Genomic DNA, 15,497 nt, shown 5'->3' with positions numbered 1-15,497 from the left:
AAAGTTACCCTTTTTGTGTACCAAAGTTACCCTTTATTTGCACCGAAGTTACCCTTTAGTTGCATTAAAGTTATCTTCAATATTAAGTTAAAAGGGTTACTTTATTCATACAAAAGGGTAACTTTTTTCATTTAAAAGGGTCAGTTTATGCATTTAAAAGGGTCACTTTTAGCATATATTTAGATTTCCTACTTATTTTATTATTATTTTTATTTGTAACATTTTTTTTCATTGTTCATATGTTTGTAGGTTGTTCATGAAACGTTTCTTTTGTTTAAAAGAAATATGGATGTTTTATTATTTGTTCAGTCAACTGGTTTTCAAACCTTGAATGATCTGATTACTTCTCGCAGAAGTGTTTCATTATCTTCTGATGATTTTGTTTCAGTTTCTCAAACTGAACTGTTACTCTCTGATCCTCATTATTTGAAGATTTTAGATGGTTTAATTGATGAGTGTAATAAAATGAAGTCTGTACATGATATGTTTCGCGGTTTTTATGAACCTACAGAAGGTAACAAAGATTTTGTTCCTGAAAAAGAACCTGCACAAGATTTCAATGAAAATATTCCTAAGGATGATGACAATGGTCATGGAAAAATAGTTAATGAAGGCCTTAATGGTTCTGGACCTTCTGCTATCATTCCTGGTCCTACTCAAAATATTCCTGTCGGGAATATTGATCAAAATGAACCTCCTCGACTCAGAGCAAATAAATCTCTATGCTCTCTGGACTGTGAACATGTAGGTGTGCAGGTGCCTTTTGTAACTCTTTTTGTAAAGAGCAATGCTCGGATTTTCAAGAATTTGCCTCAGTTACATTTGGAAATTCTCGATTATTGTTTGCTGAAGGATGTTTCAATGGATAAGAAGTTAAGTGTCCTTTTTTATTATAATTATTTTTTTATCTGTTTTTTTTTCTTATATTTTTTTTAATGTTGATCTTATTTTTTATTGTTTCAGTGAGAGCCTTGTTACTTTTGGAATGAACTTTTTAATTCCAAGAGAAGACATGGTATCCCTTGTTGCTCCACTCGGGATTCAATGGTGCGTTATTGATTGCTTCTGTCTGTATTTGAATGAGAAAGCATGTTTTCAGGCTACTGGTCCTCGGAAATTCTTCTTCGGTGTTAGGCAGAGTGTAAGTTATTTCATTCCTTTTTTTATATCTTAACACATTTACTTTATATATATATATTATTGAGATCTTATACTTTAATAGTTTTCATTCTTGCATGTTTGTGACAATATTGGCAAAGGTAACATATCTAGTGCTGTTAAGGATTTGCACGACATATGGGAAGGTTGGGTTAGCTATGAGAATCCAGAATGTAATATAATGGATGTTGATCTAGTATTTTTATTCTAAACTTAATGTAATAAATTTAAAAGAGTTCTCTTTATGATATGCTCTGTTTAAATCTCTTTAATTTTGCTGTTTCAGATCTATTTTCCTGTTCTTATTGAGAATCACTACATTTTGTATGTTATTGATCATACAAAAGAGTTGGTATATTATCTTGACAACATTATCTGGACTGATTCTGCTCTTGTTTATACAAAAGAATTGTGTTCAAAGATGGTATGTTTATGTTTTTTTTTTTTGTTATGTTACTGTAGATTCATTGTTTCCATTTTAACTTTTTTGATTTTAATGTATTCTAAACTTTTATATTTTATGTCAGTGTGTTCAAATGGGTGCTTTTCTTGGCAAAAGAAATCATCCAAAGAGTTCTCAGCTACCTTCTTATGGTTTTGAAGTTGTTGAGTTGGAATGGAGAAAAGAAAAAGTTGACAATTTGGACTGTGGGGTCTTTGTCATGTATCACATGCTCCATTTTGTTGGTGAATCGTTCAAACTCAATGATCTCAAAACAATAATTATCTATATAGTTTCTGTAGTTTTTTCCTTTCTATTGCTTTTATTAATTACATATTGATAATTTTTATTTTTTTTGCTGATTTGAGATTAATGGAAGGAATTTTTTACGAGGAGAGATCTGTACCACACTGGTACTGTGTGATTTGAATGAATCTAGGAACGATGTGTTGTTAGAATTACACAAGTTCAATGAGAAGAAGAAAGATCCTGCTTATGTCAATGGAATTGAAGAAAGATTAAAGGCTGCAATTGCTGCAAAGAAGAAGAGAGAAACAGAAGAAAGAAAAATGGCAGCAGAAGCAGAAGCAAAGGCAGAGGGAGAAGAGGAAAAGAACAAAGGAAAAAGGGCAAAAAAGCAGGCAAAAAAGTTTACTCCTTCTAAATAGTGAAATAATTGATAGTTGTTAGCTGATTAGTTCAGGGGGTTTTTTTTAACAATGAAAAAACTTAATGTATGTGCATACATTAAGTTTAATGATGTAATTAAACTTAGTTTAAAGTCTTTAGTTGTTTTTGGAATACTGATGTATGTGAATACATAAAGTAATTAAAAGGTTTATTTTTATGTTTTTTATGGGGTAACTTTTATGCAGAAAAGGGTAACTTTTATTTATAGAAAGGGTAACTTTTATTTATAGAAAGGGTAACTTTTAAGCAAGAAAAAGGTAAATTTTATTGTTAGAAATGGTAATTTTAGCAATGAAAAGGGTCACTTTTATGTAGAAAAAGGGTCACTTCTATTCATGAAAAGGGACACTTTTTTCTGTAAAATAAAAGGGTCAGGGGTTTTATGCATGAAAATGATAACTTTTAGTGATAAAAAGGGTAACTTTTATTAACAGAAAGGGTAACTATTAGAAAAGAAAAGGTTGATTTAGTGGATAGAAAGGATAAAAAGGGTTACTTTTGTGGGTAGAAATAATAAGTTTATACATGATAAGGTATTCTTTTGTGGGTAGATAGTGTAACTTTTATGCATGGAAAGGGTAACTTTTATTGATAAAAGGGTTAACTTTTATTAACAGAAAAGGTAACTATTGCCAAAGAAAAGGTTGATTTAGTGGATAGAAAGGATAACTTTTATGCATGAAAAGGGTTACTTTTATACGTTAAAAGGGTAACATAAGTTGATGTGTTCCAATAATTAAACATGTGCTAATAAAAGTGTCAATCACATTTTCATTAAACTAGTCATAGAGTAAAAAAACAAAAGAAAAATAGTTTAACAATACAAGGTATATTAATTTCGAAAAAAAAAATGTTCTAAAAAAGATCTTAAAAGAGTCGTAAGTTAGGTGTCTTTGATCCAAATTCTGAATTTGGAGGTGGCAGTGCTGGTTTTCTTTTTCTCTTGCTTTTTTCAAGTCCTCCTTTTGCTCTCTTGCTTCTTCCTTTTGTTACAGCCCTTTTAGGATCAAGAATTATTGGTACACATGTGCTTGTACTCGATGTTGAAGAAGCGTCAATATTGCTTTGAGTGTTGTCTGCCACATCAGGAATGTTAGAAGCAGCTTCTGCACTTTCTTTCTGAGCAGCACTAGCAAGTAAGTCTTCCACCATTTTAAGACTGTTTCTGAAGCTTTCTTCCATAAATGCTCTTGTCTCTTCATTTTCTTGACTTTTTAAGATTAGATTGTAGTATTTCCTCATCATTGTTTGCCTCCATGGAATATATTGCTGTTTAGGATCCTGATTCTTCAACCTATCCCATGCCTCTGTTTTTGCAAACTTAGTCCATCTTTTTGAAACATACTTGTCTGGTATTCTTGTTACTGAATGCAAATGTAGAATTCTGATGCAATGATAACATAACCATCCAGATGCTTCAAAGTTTTTGCAAGTACACCATACAGTTTGGCTCTCTTGTATATAGTTTACTTGATGTGCAGACCATGGCTTGTCTTCTAGTGTTACTTGATAAAGTAGGCATTCTTCATTACTGCCTAACATCTGAACAGTTGTTGCCATAGAGTATCCAAACTCCTCTTCAAAATTTCTAAAGAGTGATAAAGTGAAAACCTGTACATCAAAATCATGTAGCTTCATTTAAATTGCCATATATTAGGTGTAATTTATGTACTTGTCAGTTAACTTTTTACCTGTGCAGCATGCTTTAGCATTCCAGATAGAGGCAATGAAGTGAATGCTATTGACTTGCTACAGGTAAACTCATCATATTTCTCTGTGCTTCTCCAACGATTAGTTGTCTTCTTAAATATGGTATAAAATTCTGTCAAAGTAGTTGCTTTACTTACTCTGAATCCTATGGCATGATTAGTGCTTTCACTCCTTTGTGACGATAAGATCCCTGATGAAAAGAAATCTCTACAAAGGGCAGGACACCATTTGTCTTTCAACTCATACACTCTTTTGTACCAAGAGTGTTCTGTCAACTCATATTTTTGCAACATTGCTTGCCACTTTGCTTCGAATTCTTGTTCTGTCACACACATCTTTAAGCACTGGTTGAATGCAAATTTGAATTCTTTGTCTTTTTTAAGAGCTCCAAATCTGGTTATGGCATTTTGCTCCAAATGCCATATACAAAGTCTATGTCTTGTATTAGGAATCACCTGCATTGAAAATAAAGGGGTCACTTTATGCTGTTAAAAGGGTTATTTTATGCACTAAAAAGGGTAACTTTATGCAGCTAAAAGGGTAACTTTATGTGAAAAAGGAAAACTTTATTGTCATAGCTCAAATCTGTAAGATGTCAATATAAATCTTTTACCTCCAGTATAGCATTTTCCATTGCTTGGTCCTGGTCAGTGAATATTGAAGTTGGTTTTCTATCCTCCATAGCTTTGAAGAAGGTTTTAGTAACCACACAAATGAATCTGTCGTTTCATCCCCAATAAAAGCACAAGCAAACATACAATTATGCCAGTGGTTATTTATGCCAACAAATGGAGCACATATAAGATTATATCTGTTGGTTCTGTATGTTGTATCAAAGACAAGAACATCTCCATATATCCTATAGTCTTCTAGCATCATTGAATCTCTCCAAAAGATATTGCAAATTCTTCCTTCTTTGTCAAACTTCACTCTAAAAAAGAAGTTTGGATCCTCTGATTGTTCCTGACTTAAAATGTTCACTAAAGTTTGAGCATCTCCAGCCTCAATTTGTTCCATTCTTAACCTTGAGCAGAAATTCAGGTGATCTACAACACTATGGCCTATATTGTGTTCTCCTCCAGCCTCTGTAGCCATGTAATTGTAAGTGTCCATTGTAGTTAGACCTGAAGATTTCATTGTTTTGATTGTTATAACTTTTTCCTCTGTCATTTTTCTTTCAGAACGATGCAAATAATGCCACTGTGGCTTTGTTAGCTCGTGGTTATGCTGAATAACATGAGCCACCACCTCAAACTGTCCTTCTTTATTCACTTTTGCTCTTATGCATGCCTTGCAATTTGATCTTGTAATGGATACTTGTCTTGGCTTTCTTGTTTTTACATTTACATCCTCTTCATCAACCATTTCAACTAACTTTGTTTTCTTCTGACCTGAATGTCTCTTTCCCTCAGCAGAACACACATAGTTTTTCTCAGTTACTATTTTTGTGTGTTGTTTGAATCTAGTTGTATGTTTTCTTATTGAAAACCCCAGTATAGCAGCATGTTTTTCATACAATTCCAAAATTTCTTCAAAAGTTTCTCTTACCACACCAACAAATGATCCTCTAAGATCTAAACCATAAGCATCAATTGGATTTGTATCTGTTATTTAATACAAACAAATCAGATAATAACCACAGACAGCGTAAAAAAAAGGGTAACATTCGTTTGAAAATAGGGTAACTTTTATGCATGAAAAAGGTAACATTTTGGCATTGAAAGGGTTACTTTTTGCATACAATCTGAATTTTCAGCATACAATCTGAGTGTAACATTTAAGCATGAAAAGGGTAACATTTAGGCATTCTCACGGCTCTGAGTTACTTGTAAGATCATCAAGGATATGATTAAATCTTAATTGTCTTTCTCTGCTCACACTTTCCCCTATAAACACGAATCTAAGCCCTTCATTTGGTTTTCCACTTTCCTTTTTTTTTTTTTCCTGTCTATCCTTTTTAATAATCCACATTTAAAAGTATTTTGTATTTAATAAATAATTGTATTAGACCCTGTTTTAGTTCACCTTAAATAAAAATATTCAGTAAAAATAATTTCAATTTAACAAAAATAAGTTTGATTTAGTAAAATTAATTTCAGTTCAGTAAATATAATTTCTGTTCAACAAAGATCAGCAACTCTAAAGAATAAATATAATAGAGAATTAGTAAAAATAACTTCAATTTAGTAAAATTAATTTCAGTTCAGTAAAAACAATTTAAATTCTATAAAATTAATTTCAATTCAGCAAAAGTAAGGTAAAGAAAACGGGCCTTACAGTAATTTAAGTAGTACTTAATTGTTTTTTTTTTTCAGACTATTTTATTTTATGAAAGGTGACATTTTATTTCTTTCTAAAAAGCTGATTTAGAGATTTCTGATTTGTATCTTGTTCAAAAAAAAAAAAAAAAAAAAAAAAAAAAACCTAATCTTTTTCTAGAAAAAGTGAAGAAGCTTTTTGTATTTATCTTTAAATACTAGAATTATTAAGTAATTTCCTTAAAAATTACGATATAATGAGTTGTTGATGACTCTGTAGCTTATTCACATTCCTTTTGTTAGTAGAAAAATACAAAAAAGCAAAATAAAAAATAAATATAAACAGAATTGAGGTAAGAAGTCAGATTGGTTTACTAGATATTTGGCATTATTGGTCTAAATTGGCTGTTTGATTCATTGGAAAATGGAAACTTTATTTTGGTTTTGGTAAGTTTTTCCAAAGTTTAGGGATTTATAAACTTGATATTGGGGAGACTCGTTGACATAGAGTTGTACAGTTTTAGAGAGAAAGATAAAGTTTTAGTGAGAGAAAAAATGGGTTCTTATGGAAAACTGGCAAGGAGGGCTTTGGAGACTGAATCACCAGTTATGGTTCAGGTAACAGTTGTAAATTTTCGATTTTTTTTTTTGTAAATTTTGATTTTTTCTTTTAGTTTTGTTTTTAGCATTCCAAGTAAATGCGAAATTCGAAATGGGGTTGTCTTGTTAATCTCAAAAGTATAATTTTTTTTATTTTTCAGTAATTTGAGGTTTTTTCTTTTTAAAATTTTGATTTAGTTTTTCTGGGTCTGAATGTTTGTGCAGATACAAGAATTATACAGGGCTACCAAAGATGCAGTGTCCTTGGCTCAGGTTTGTGAGTTTTTCTTTCATTTCCTGAAATTTTTTTGGGAGTGTTATTGATTCAAACTGATTAACTTTATGCAGTATGATCATTCATGTTGATTGCTAATTTTCGATGATTTTGGGTGTTCGGAGCTATAGAATTATCGCGAATTCTTGTATTAGACGGTCTGATGGCTGATTAGGCCAAGGTTGTTGTCATGGGGATCGAAAATTTCTCAGTTTTCCACATTTAATTTTATAGAATAAGCTATTTCTTATGTGAATTTTGCCCAAATGTATACGTTGACTTTGACTTGGACTTGGTGATGCTTGCTTCAAGTCTTTAGAAATTGTATTGTGTAAGGCTGTGGACTATCTTTAAGTCTTGAATAGCTATGATGGTGATGTGTTTTTTTGCCACTAAGTGAAGTAAAGGGCTGATTTTGATGTATGGTAGCTGGAATAAAACTTGGAAGGACTTTCCTGTTTTCCAGGATTGTTCGCGGAAAATTTTATTAAAACATGTTGCTGGCCGCCTGACCCCTTTAAGGCTTTACATAGCTTTATTGGCCCTCAATGGAACTTATTATTTTCTGTTGTTTATAAGCTCGTATATGGGAACTTTATTTTCTAATCTAGAAGACTTGAACTTAAATGAACTTGTAATCTCTAAAACTTGTTTTTGTAAGGTGAAAACAAAGCCTGAGTGGTTAAGAATTCATCGGTTATGTTGTCTTGGGAATATGGATTAGTCATGGTATGTCCTTTGTACTTTGTTTGGATTGAAGGAAATGGAGGGAAAGGAAGGGAAGGAAAAAGGAGGGATGAAGTATCAGAATTGGTGGGAAGAGAAATGGAGAGATTAAATTGTAAGAAATTGATCTCTCCAACAATGGAGGGATTTGGAAGGGAAATTCATCATTCTTCCCTCCCCTTCCTTTCCCTTCCCTCCCCCTCACCTCACTCCCCTTATTCACTCTTGTATATGATAGAGTACCATAGAAACTTTGCAAGCTGCAAATTCCAAAGCGGCTTCATATTTAGTATATTGAAAATTAAGCATTGTGTGGAATAGCTGTTAAGTAAAGTTCCAAACTAGTGGAGCTTTTAGGTCTGTGAGTAAGAGGACGGACCTTTAATTAAGGCTAAACAACTCCAATAGTTGGAACAAAGTAATCTATAGATTTTTTTTAAAGTTGATGGGCACACTGTCAAAATTATAAGCTGACTAAAAGAATGTGGATGGGAAAGATAACTAGTAAAAGAAAAAACCTCCATTAGCCCTTTAGTAGCGTATGTTTATCTAAAAATCAACTAGAGTTTGAAAAATAGTATTGAGCATCTAGTCATGAGCAAGTGCCTGGACTTTCTGCTATCAAGAAATTGTTGCTGAATGAGCTTAGATTATATGCTCTTGAATCATGTACTTCGTTCATTATGTGTCATAAAAAAAAAAAAAAATAAATAAAAAAAAAACAAAAAATCTAAATTTAAGTGCTCGACATTTTTATTTATTGTATGAGTATGATTTCTGATCTTTGTCAGCTGCAAATAAAGGTTTACTCTTGAATATAATTTAAAATTTGCGTGTCTGTTTTGCTCAACAAGTATGCAGTCAGCTACAAAGTATTTGAGAGAATCAGTTTGTCAAGATCTCTTTCTTCCCCCCCCCCCCTCTTTATTAGGTGGGAGTTGGTAGTGGGTAGTGGTCTAGTGGAGGGAGACTCCATATCTATCAGACTATCGGCCACCTTTCTGGATTAAGTTCACTGTGGCTTGCTTGTTTAAAGTTGATATTTTGTTTAGCAGATTGGAATCCTTTACGTATCTTTTGAGAGTTACAGTTGGTCCTTTATTTTGACAGTCCTCACTTTCTAAACTTTTTGTGTAGGGCGTCGTATATTGGCAGCCACCGAAACAAGCATTGAACAAGGTAAAGGAGCTTGTATGTGAGCCTAGCATTAGTCGGTATGGTGCTGATGAAGGCATCCCTGAGCTTAGAGACGCCCTGATGAAAAAGGTGAAAATTTAAAATCTTAAGAACATGATTAATTTCAACCCCTGCATTAACGCACCGGTGTTTTGAATAGTACGGTGCTTGCCTTAGTGTTTGCTGATTTATTCATCTTACATTCAAAGAATCGATGCTTGCTGACTAGTTTTTCTCTTACACTCTACTTAACTGCATGTGTTGTTTCACTGTTCTCATGCTTTGTGATATAAAATTCGCTTAAGCCGATGAAGATTTTGAATAAGTGTTTTGTTGCTGAAAAGTATGAATTTAGAATTGTGATTGTTAAATGATACTAGCCAACTTGGTTACGTTGCTGATATGTATGCTTTCAACCATCACAACCTTAAACTTTGATGGCAATATGCGTGATTGCGTGATATCTCTTAGTTGTTGAGGGGTTTTGGGAATGCTGGTCTCTATCTCCCTCTCCCTTGGCTTTGTAGTTTGCTCGTCTATTTTTGTCTACATGTGCCCTCCTTACCCCCAAAGGATAAAAAAGAAATAGTTAGGCATAGAATAAAATATATAAGGCCTACGCTGCTAGTAGTTGTTCTATCTTCAATTCGTCATGCTTAAATATCTAAGCATTTTGGCTGTAGCTCAGTATCATTGTATTTGAGTTAGTTGTGGACAGAGGTTTCTTTTATCTTCTTTTCTGCCCATTATTAATTGTGTATCAGTATATGTCATCCTTTATTTTCCTGGGGCTCATCCTGTATTGAGATCACCATAACATTATCTAAATTAAAATCCTCCAGTACATGTCGCTGTCACTTAAAAGGTGCTTAGATGATTAGGTCTTGGCCTAGGAGCACCTGTTAAATGCACATTTCTTCTTTAGAATTTAACATTGTTCTGTGATTCTCACTTTTGCAGTTGCAGACGGAGAATCAGCTGAACAAATCAAAGATTATGGTTACAGCTGGTGCAAACCAGGTTAGTAGAACTGGTTCTTTTTCTCTTGTGGTGACATCGTGATTTGTAAAGCAGGCTGGTATTTTGAAATTTTATGATTGTCATGCGCCACCTGATTATCATCTATTATCTTCAATTCTCCATATTCACATTCTCTTGAATTTTTTTTTGCATATTTTTTTGTTTTTATGGTCTATTTTCTTTGGGTTATGAATCTTATGATAGTTTAATTTGACTTTTGAGCTCTGCTTGGCCCGAAGTCTATTTGAGCTGTTAATGATTCAATTTGAGCTCTTCTAAGCAATTCCAAAAAGCTCAATTTATGCACAAATTCCAGGAAGTAGAGCTATCTACAAAATATTTAGCACTTCAAGTATAGTAATGCCCCAAAAGTATGTTTAATAATCATTGTAATAATGTTCAAGAACTCTTTGTTAATTTAATCAACAGATTATTTTTGGTTGATTCTGAAGTTTATTGTCTTTTGGATATTTGGTTGCAAATACAAAGACGAATTAAGTTATAAATACCGGGATCTACTTGAGAGCAACTTGATTGAAATTAAACTAGAGCTCAACTTGATCTATCTTGGTAACTATCTGAGTTGAGCAGATCTAGATAATAGCTCAATCAGCTAGTTATCTTCTGTAAATTTAAGTATGGTAGTATTGGTTTCAGCTTCACTTCCAGCTTTTAAATTTACAAGTAGCTAAGTACTGTCATTGATTGGTTTCAGCTTCACTTCCAACTTTTATATGTATGAGTACTTAAGTACTGTCATTGATATTTTTTCATTGAGAAATTGTGAAAGTTAGGAAAGTAAGATCACCGAATTGAGATCCTTTCCTGGTGAAAGTAAGTGAAAGGTCTAAACATAACTTGCATCTTAATAAATTCCTTCAATCCCTTTTATTTCAGGCATTCGTGAATCTTGTCCTTGCACTATGTGATGCTGGGGATTCTGTGGTCATGTTTGCACCATATTACTTCAATGCATACATGTCCTTTCAAATGACTGGCGTTAGCAACATACTAGTTGGTCCTGGTGATCCAAAAACCCTATATCCAGATGCAGGTGAGAAGCTTTATTTTGTGAAGCTTATCCTATATCGTACGTACATGCAGTATCCGTTTTTTGTAAAATGAGCTTTTTGAAGTTGCACTGATCTGCTAAGCTCTGTGTTGAAAAGTGGAGTTGTTCTGGTCTGGTATCATCATAACATGTCCATATTTCTGGTTATCAGTTTGCAAGTTAAAGATCATATCATGTAATTTCTACCTAGGTTGTACAATTAGATGCAGGGGTCTTTCTTTGTGGTATAGTTTTGTTAAAGAATTTTGACAATATGTCAATATACATGTACAATTTACAAGATTTTCCTGAAAAACCTCGTTTCAATGCTATGCATTTATAAAGCAATTTCTTGGATAGCTCTTCACATGAGGATGTCAGGGAGAATTGAAAGTGAAAGAAGTTACTTTTTAGGCCGTTATAACAACAATGAGAATAAATTGGTACTTTTATAATAGATACTTTGTATTTTGTGAAACCTTGGGGGGTGGCGATAATTGATCAGATCCCATATAGGTCAAGGAGTCAAATGGTCATTTTTATTTTGAATTTCTCACAGAAAACACTATCTTAATAGTTTATTGATTGGCTAGCCACCTGTTGAAGTCTGTTTTCTTCACATTTATTGTCATCTTTCATTTTAAGATGATTGGTTCACATGATAATAACAATGTCATAACTGAAGCAAATTAAGATCCTATAATAACCTGGTTTTTGTCCTTGACAGTTGCATTATTTCTACAATGTTTTGTTGGAGACCCTTTACGAATGTACATGTTTCTTGTCAGACTGGTTAGAGCAGACTCTCAAGACAAACCCTCCACCAAAGGTTGTTACAGTTGTGAATCCAGGAAACCCGTCAGGGACTTATGTACCGGAACCTCTCCTCAAGGTCCTCTTCTTTTTCTCTATATCTCTCAAACCCTCTATCTTTTTATCTGCTTCCCCATCAGCAATACTATACTTCAAAGATTCGAGCAGAATATTTTGATTTGTTTGTGCAATTATTTGAAATCTTCTGATTATTGTTTCCACTCCTTTTTCCTTGAGTAGAGAATTTCCGATCTTTGTAGAGAAGCTGGCTCTTGGCTCATTGTAGATAATACCTATGAGTAAGTTGTCTCTGATTTCATTTTTAATCATAGTATACTTTCTTCTTCTTTCTTTTTCTTTTTCTTTTTTTTCTTTTTTTTATTTTTTTATTTTTTTATTTTTTTTTGGAGGAAAATCATAGTATACTTTCTTTGTGCTAAACAATTGTGTAAATGTTCAATGGTTGATCAATAATAGCCATCATAAAAAAGCATCTACCCGTCTTTTGAATCTATTTGCTTGTTGCTTATTTATTCATGTTCGAGATTCACTCTGATAAGTTCTTTCTATTTCCATATCTAAAAAAATTTACATGGGAGATATCCTGTTTCAAAAAAAAAAAAAGGCAAGTCTTTCCTTGCGTAATACAATGCTGAATCCCCTTGTGAGCATTGAATAGGATCTTTGACATGATAAGTGTGAGTATGTCAGCATTTTTGTGTCATCAAAACTAGCATAACTTTTTTATTAGGGGATTCTCACCATAATTTAATATTCGAGTATTAAGTTGATGGTAACAAGTCGGTGTTCTCCGATTAAAAAAATGAAAACTTACTTTAACTATCAACAGAATGGCAGAAAGCAGATGGGTATAGATTGATGTTTCTTTCTTTTACACTTTGTTTGGTGGGGGTGAGAGAACAGATTCTTTTACATGTTTTGTTTTTTTTCATTTTAGACTGCTATCCGAGATTTTAGGAGGGAGAGTTTTTGTCCCGTTAGCTTCTCCCCTTCACTTATTCCACTTCCTCTCAACCTCTCCTCACCTGCCAGTTCCAAATTCCAAATTTGCTTTTGTTCTTGAACTTATTCATATACTTGTAGTTGTTTTGGAGAATGCTATTTCTGACTACTGTATACTGGGATGACGCCTTATTAATACAGCTGCCTCCAATGTCCAATTATTACCGTTTTTGATATCTGTAATTTGTTTGCAAAATACATGTTTCAGCTTCCACAGCTATACAGTATCTTAATCTTAGAATGAACTCTACTTGCAGGTATTTTATGTATGATGGTCGAAAGCACTCATGTGTAGAAGGAGATCATATAGTCAACCTTTTTTCTTTCTCAAAAGCCTTTGGAATGATGGGATGGCGTGTTGGATATGTAAGCAACAGTTTGCCTTTCAAAGCTTGTGATATTGTCAAATTTCTGTGAATTTTCTCCTGGATGTCCATATTTAGTACTATGTTTTAAGTTAAAAAAAGAGTTTTTATCTGTTTAATTCTCAAACAAACAAACAATAGATAAAAGGAGATATCTTTTCGTGCAGATAGCATACCCAGCTGGAGTAGACGGGTTCCTAGATCAGTTGCTGAAAGTGCAAGATAACATCCCAATCTGTGCATCCATAATTTCTCAACACCTGGCACTTTACTCGATGGATGTAGGAACAGATTGGGTAAAGGACCAAGTCAAGGACCTAGTCAAGAATAGAGACCTTATAAAGGAGGCACTTTCTCTATTGGGTGAGGGTGCTGTTAAAGGTGGAGAAGGCGCTATCTATCTATGGGTGAAGCTTCCTGACCAGTTCAAAGATGACTTTGCAATTGTTCGTTGGCTTGCTCGCAGGCATAAGGTGGTGTTGATCCCAGGAAGCGCGTGTGGATGTCCCGGACACTTTAGGATATCCTTTGGTGGTATGCCTGAAGCTGAAACTGCTGTTGCTGCAGAGAGGCTCAGAAAAGGCTTGGAGGAGCTGTTGAAAGATGGAATGATGGAGGAATGATTGAAGCTTCTTTTTATTTGTCATTTAAAACATTGATTGAAAAAAAAAAGCAAGTTGTTGCTATAAATGTAATGACTTGTATAGAATAACCAAAAGTTCCCTCCAAAGAGAACAAAGAAATTGGGAAAATTATTTGCAAACTACCATAAGATTAGAAAACTTGAAAAACATTACGATATCAGGTGATCTACCATTTCCTAACAACAATATTTTTAATGACAAATGAGTAAAAGAATCTTAGTTGGGAGTTGTAGATGATACTTTGGATTGAATTTCTTGCATGTCTTATGTTTCACTAGAAAATTATACACAGTATATATAAATTCGAAGATTTCAAAAGATTTTTCCTTATTAATTGACCAAATGTGCTAATGCAAGCTTTTATCATAAAGTATTTTGTATATAAAAAAAATTATTAATATAAGAACATTGTGTATGTACATGTTCTCTTATTAAATTGAATATATTTTAAGTCTACCACAAACCATAAAATAATAAATGTTGTCCAAAATATAGTTTATACGAAATTAGCATAAGAAAATTTTTAAACCTTTGAATTTAATAAGATAAGTGAAGTACTAAAGTAGATAATTACACTGCTATAGTAAGGCAGAGCTAATACATTCCCAATGTACCTAAAAAACGTTTAGAAGCAACATTTAACACTACAAATGGATCTTTTTATAGTGATCAAGTAAAAAATAATCACCATAACAAATTTGTGGGTCTGATGAGGTGGCACTCTCATGACCACAATAAATCACTCTATTTTTATTACCAATAAATGACAGAGGGGAGTCGTTTCAGGATGGGGGAAAGGGAGGGGGGCTGTTTCGGGGTGGGGGAAGGGTGGGGGGCCAGAAACGGTCGAGGAAAAGGGGGAGGGAGGAAATCGGGGTAAAGGGGAAGGGGGGTGGGTCGCCAACACGTGCGAGGAGAAGGTGGGTCGTTGGCAGTGCAAGGAAGGGGGTGGATAGAAGGCTAGGTCGCTGGCGGGGGTGGGGGGTAGGTCGCTGTTTGTTTGGCGTCAGTGGGGTTGTTATGGGTGGCTGGTTTTTATTATTATTATTATTATTATTATTTATTATTTATTATTATTATTATTATTTCTAAAATAATTTTTATTATTTTTTATTTTCATAAATATTCAATATTAATTTTGAAAACATTTTTAACAATTTAGAAAATCATTTAATTGATTTTTGAAAAATAAACTAAAGAGGGGCCACTTTTTTTTTGCTATGAGCTTATCACGTAGAATATCTTAGGGTGATCATTTTTTACTTGATCACCTTAGAATTTTCATACTACAAACTGAAAAAACAACTGACCAGACCAATATACACATAAAGATAATCGGAATCACTAGCTCCATCAAAGTTGACCCCAACTTACAAGAGATACACTTGTTACTTATTAGGTGGAACAAGCTTCTCCACTTTGCCTCCAAACTCTTGAACTGCTCTCGAAGCACTATCATTTCAAGCTCAAGTGCCTGGTACTTCTTTAACATATCTTGACTATTTGGTGCTAAAGAAACCTTCTTCGAGGCCAATCTTTTAGAATTT

The 15,497-nt window shown here is 33.4% G+C and overlaps 2 protein-coding genes across 2 annotated transcripts; one reads left to right on the top strand and one right to left on the bottom strand.

The window, feature by feature from the left end:
• Nucleotides 1-3,157: 3,157 nt before the first annotated feature.
• On the bottom strand, nucleotides 3,158-5,799 carry LOC110698833 (protein FAR1-RELATED SEQUENCE 5-like). Its single transcript, XM_021876351.1, has 5 exons — nucleotides 5,742-5,799; nucleotides 4,759-5,604; nucleotides 4,566-4,585; nucleotides 3,982-4,455; nucleotides 3,158-3,901 (listed from the first exon to the last, which is right to left on the bottom strand). Exons 1-5 carry the CDS (start codon nucleotides 5,797-5,799, stop codon nucleotides 3,158-3,160), a joined length of 2,142 nt encoding a protein of 713 aa, XP_021732043.1.
• Nucleotides 5,800-6,530: 731 nt separating this feature from the next.
• LOC110698724 (aromatic aminotransferase ISS1-like) lies at nucleotides 6,531-14,169 on the top strand. The gene is made up of 9 exons (XM_021876232.1): nucleotides 6,531-6,876; nucleotides 7,084-7,131; nucleotides 8,996-9,124; nucleotides 9,995-10,054; nucleotides 10,952-11,108; nucleotides 11,894-11,997; nucleotides 12,159-12,217; nucleotides 13,199-13,307; nucleotides 13,474-14,169. Exons 1-9 carry the CDS (start codon nucleotides 6,814-6,816, stop codon nucleotides 13,927-13,929), a joined length of 1,185 nt encoding a protein of 394 aa, XP_021731924.1. The 5' UTR covers nucleotides 6,531-6,813; the 3' UTR covers nucleotides 13,930-14,169.
• Nucleotides 14,170-15,497: the final 1,328 nt, after the last annotated feature.

Source organism: Chenopodium quinoa, unplaced genomic scaffold (genome assembly GCF_001683475.1).
Source record: "Chenopodium quinoa cultivar QQ74 unplaced genomic scaffold, ASM168347v1, whole genome shotgun sequence".
Classification (NCBI taxonomy): domain Eukaryota; kingdom Viridiplantae; phylum Streptophyta; class Magnoliopsida; order Caryophyllales; family Amaranthaceae; genus Chenopodium; species Chenopodium quinoa.
This window is presented reverse-complemented; position numbering and strand designations above follow the sequence as displayed.

Coding starts and splice junctions, on each gene's coding strand:
- LOC110698833 (XM_021876351.1), bottom strand. CDS start 5,799: ATGTTACCCTTTTCATGCTTAAATGTTACACTCAGATTGTATGCTGAA. Junction 4,586..4,758: donor AAATAACCACTGGCATAATT/GTATGTTTGCTT, acceptor GACATCTTACAG/ATTTGAGCTATGACAATAAA. Junction 4,456..4,565: donor ATTTGAGCTATGACAATAAA/GTTTTCCTTTTT, acceptor TTTTCAATGCAG/GTGATTCCTAATACAAGACA.
- LOC110698724 (XM_021876232.1), top strand. CDS start 6,814: ATGGGTTCTTATGGAAAACTGGCAAGGAGGGCTTTGGAGACTGAATCA. Junction 7,132..8,995: donor ATGCAGTGTCCTTGGCTCAG/GTTTGTGAGTTT, acceptor CTTTTTGTGTAG/GGCGTCGTATATTGGCAGCC. Junction 11,109..11,893: donor AACCCTATATCCAGATGCAG/GTGAGAAGCTTT, acceptor GTTTCTTGTCAG/ACTGGTTAGAGCAGACTCTC.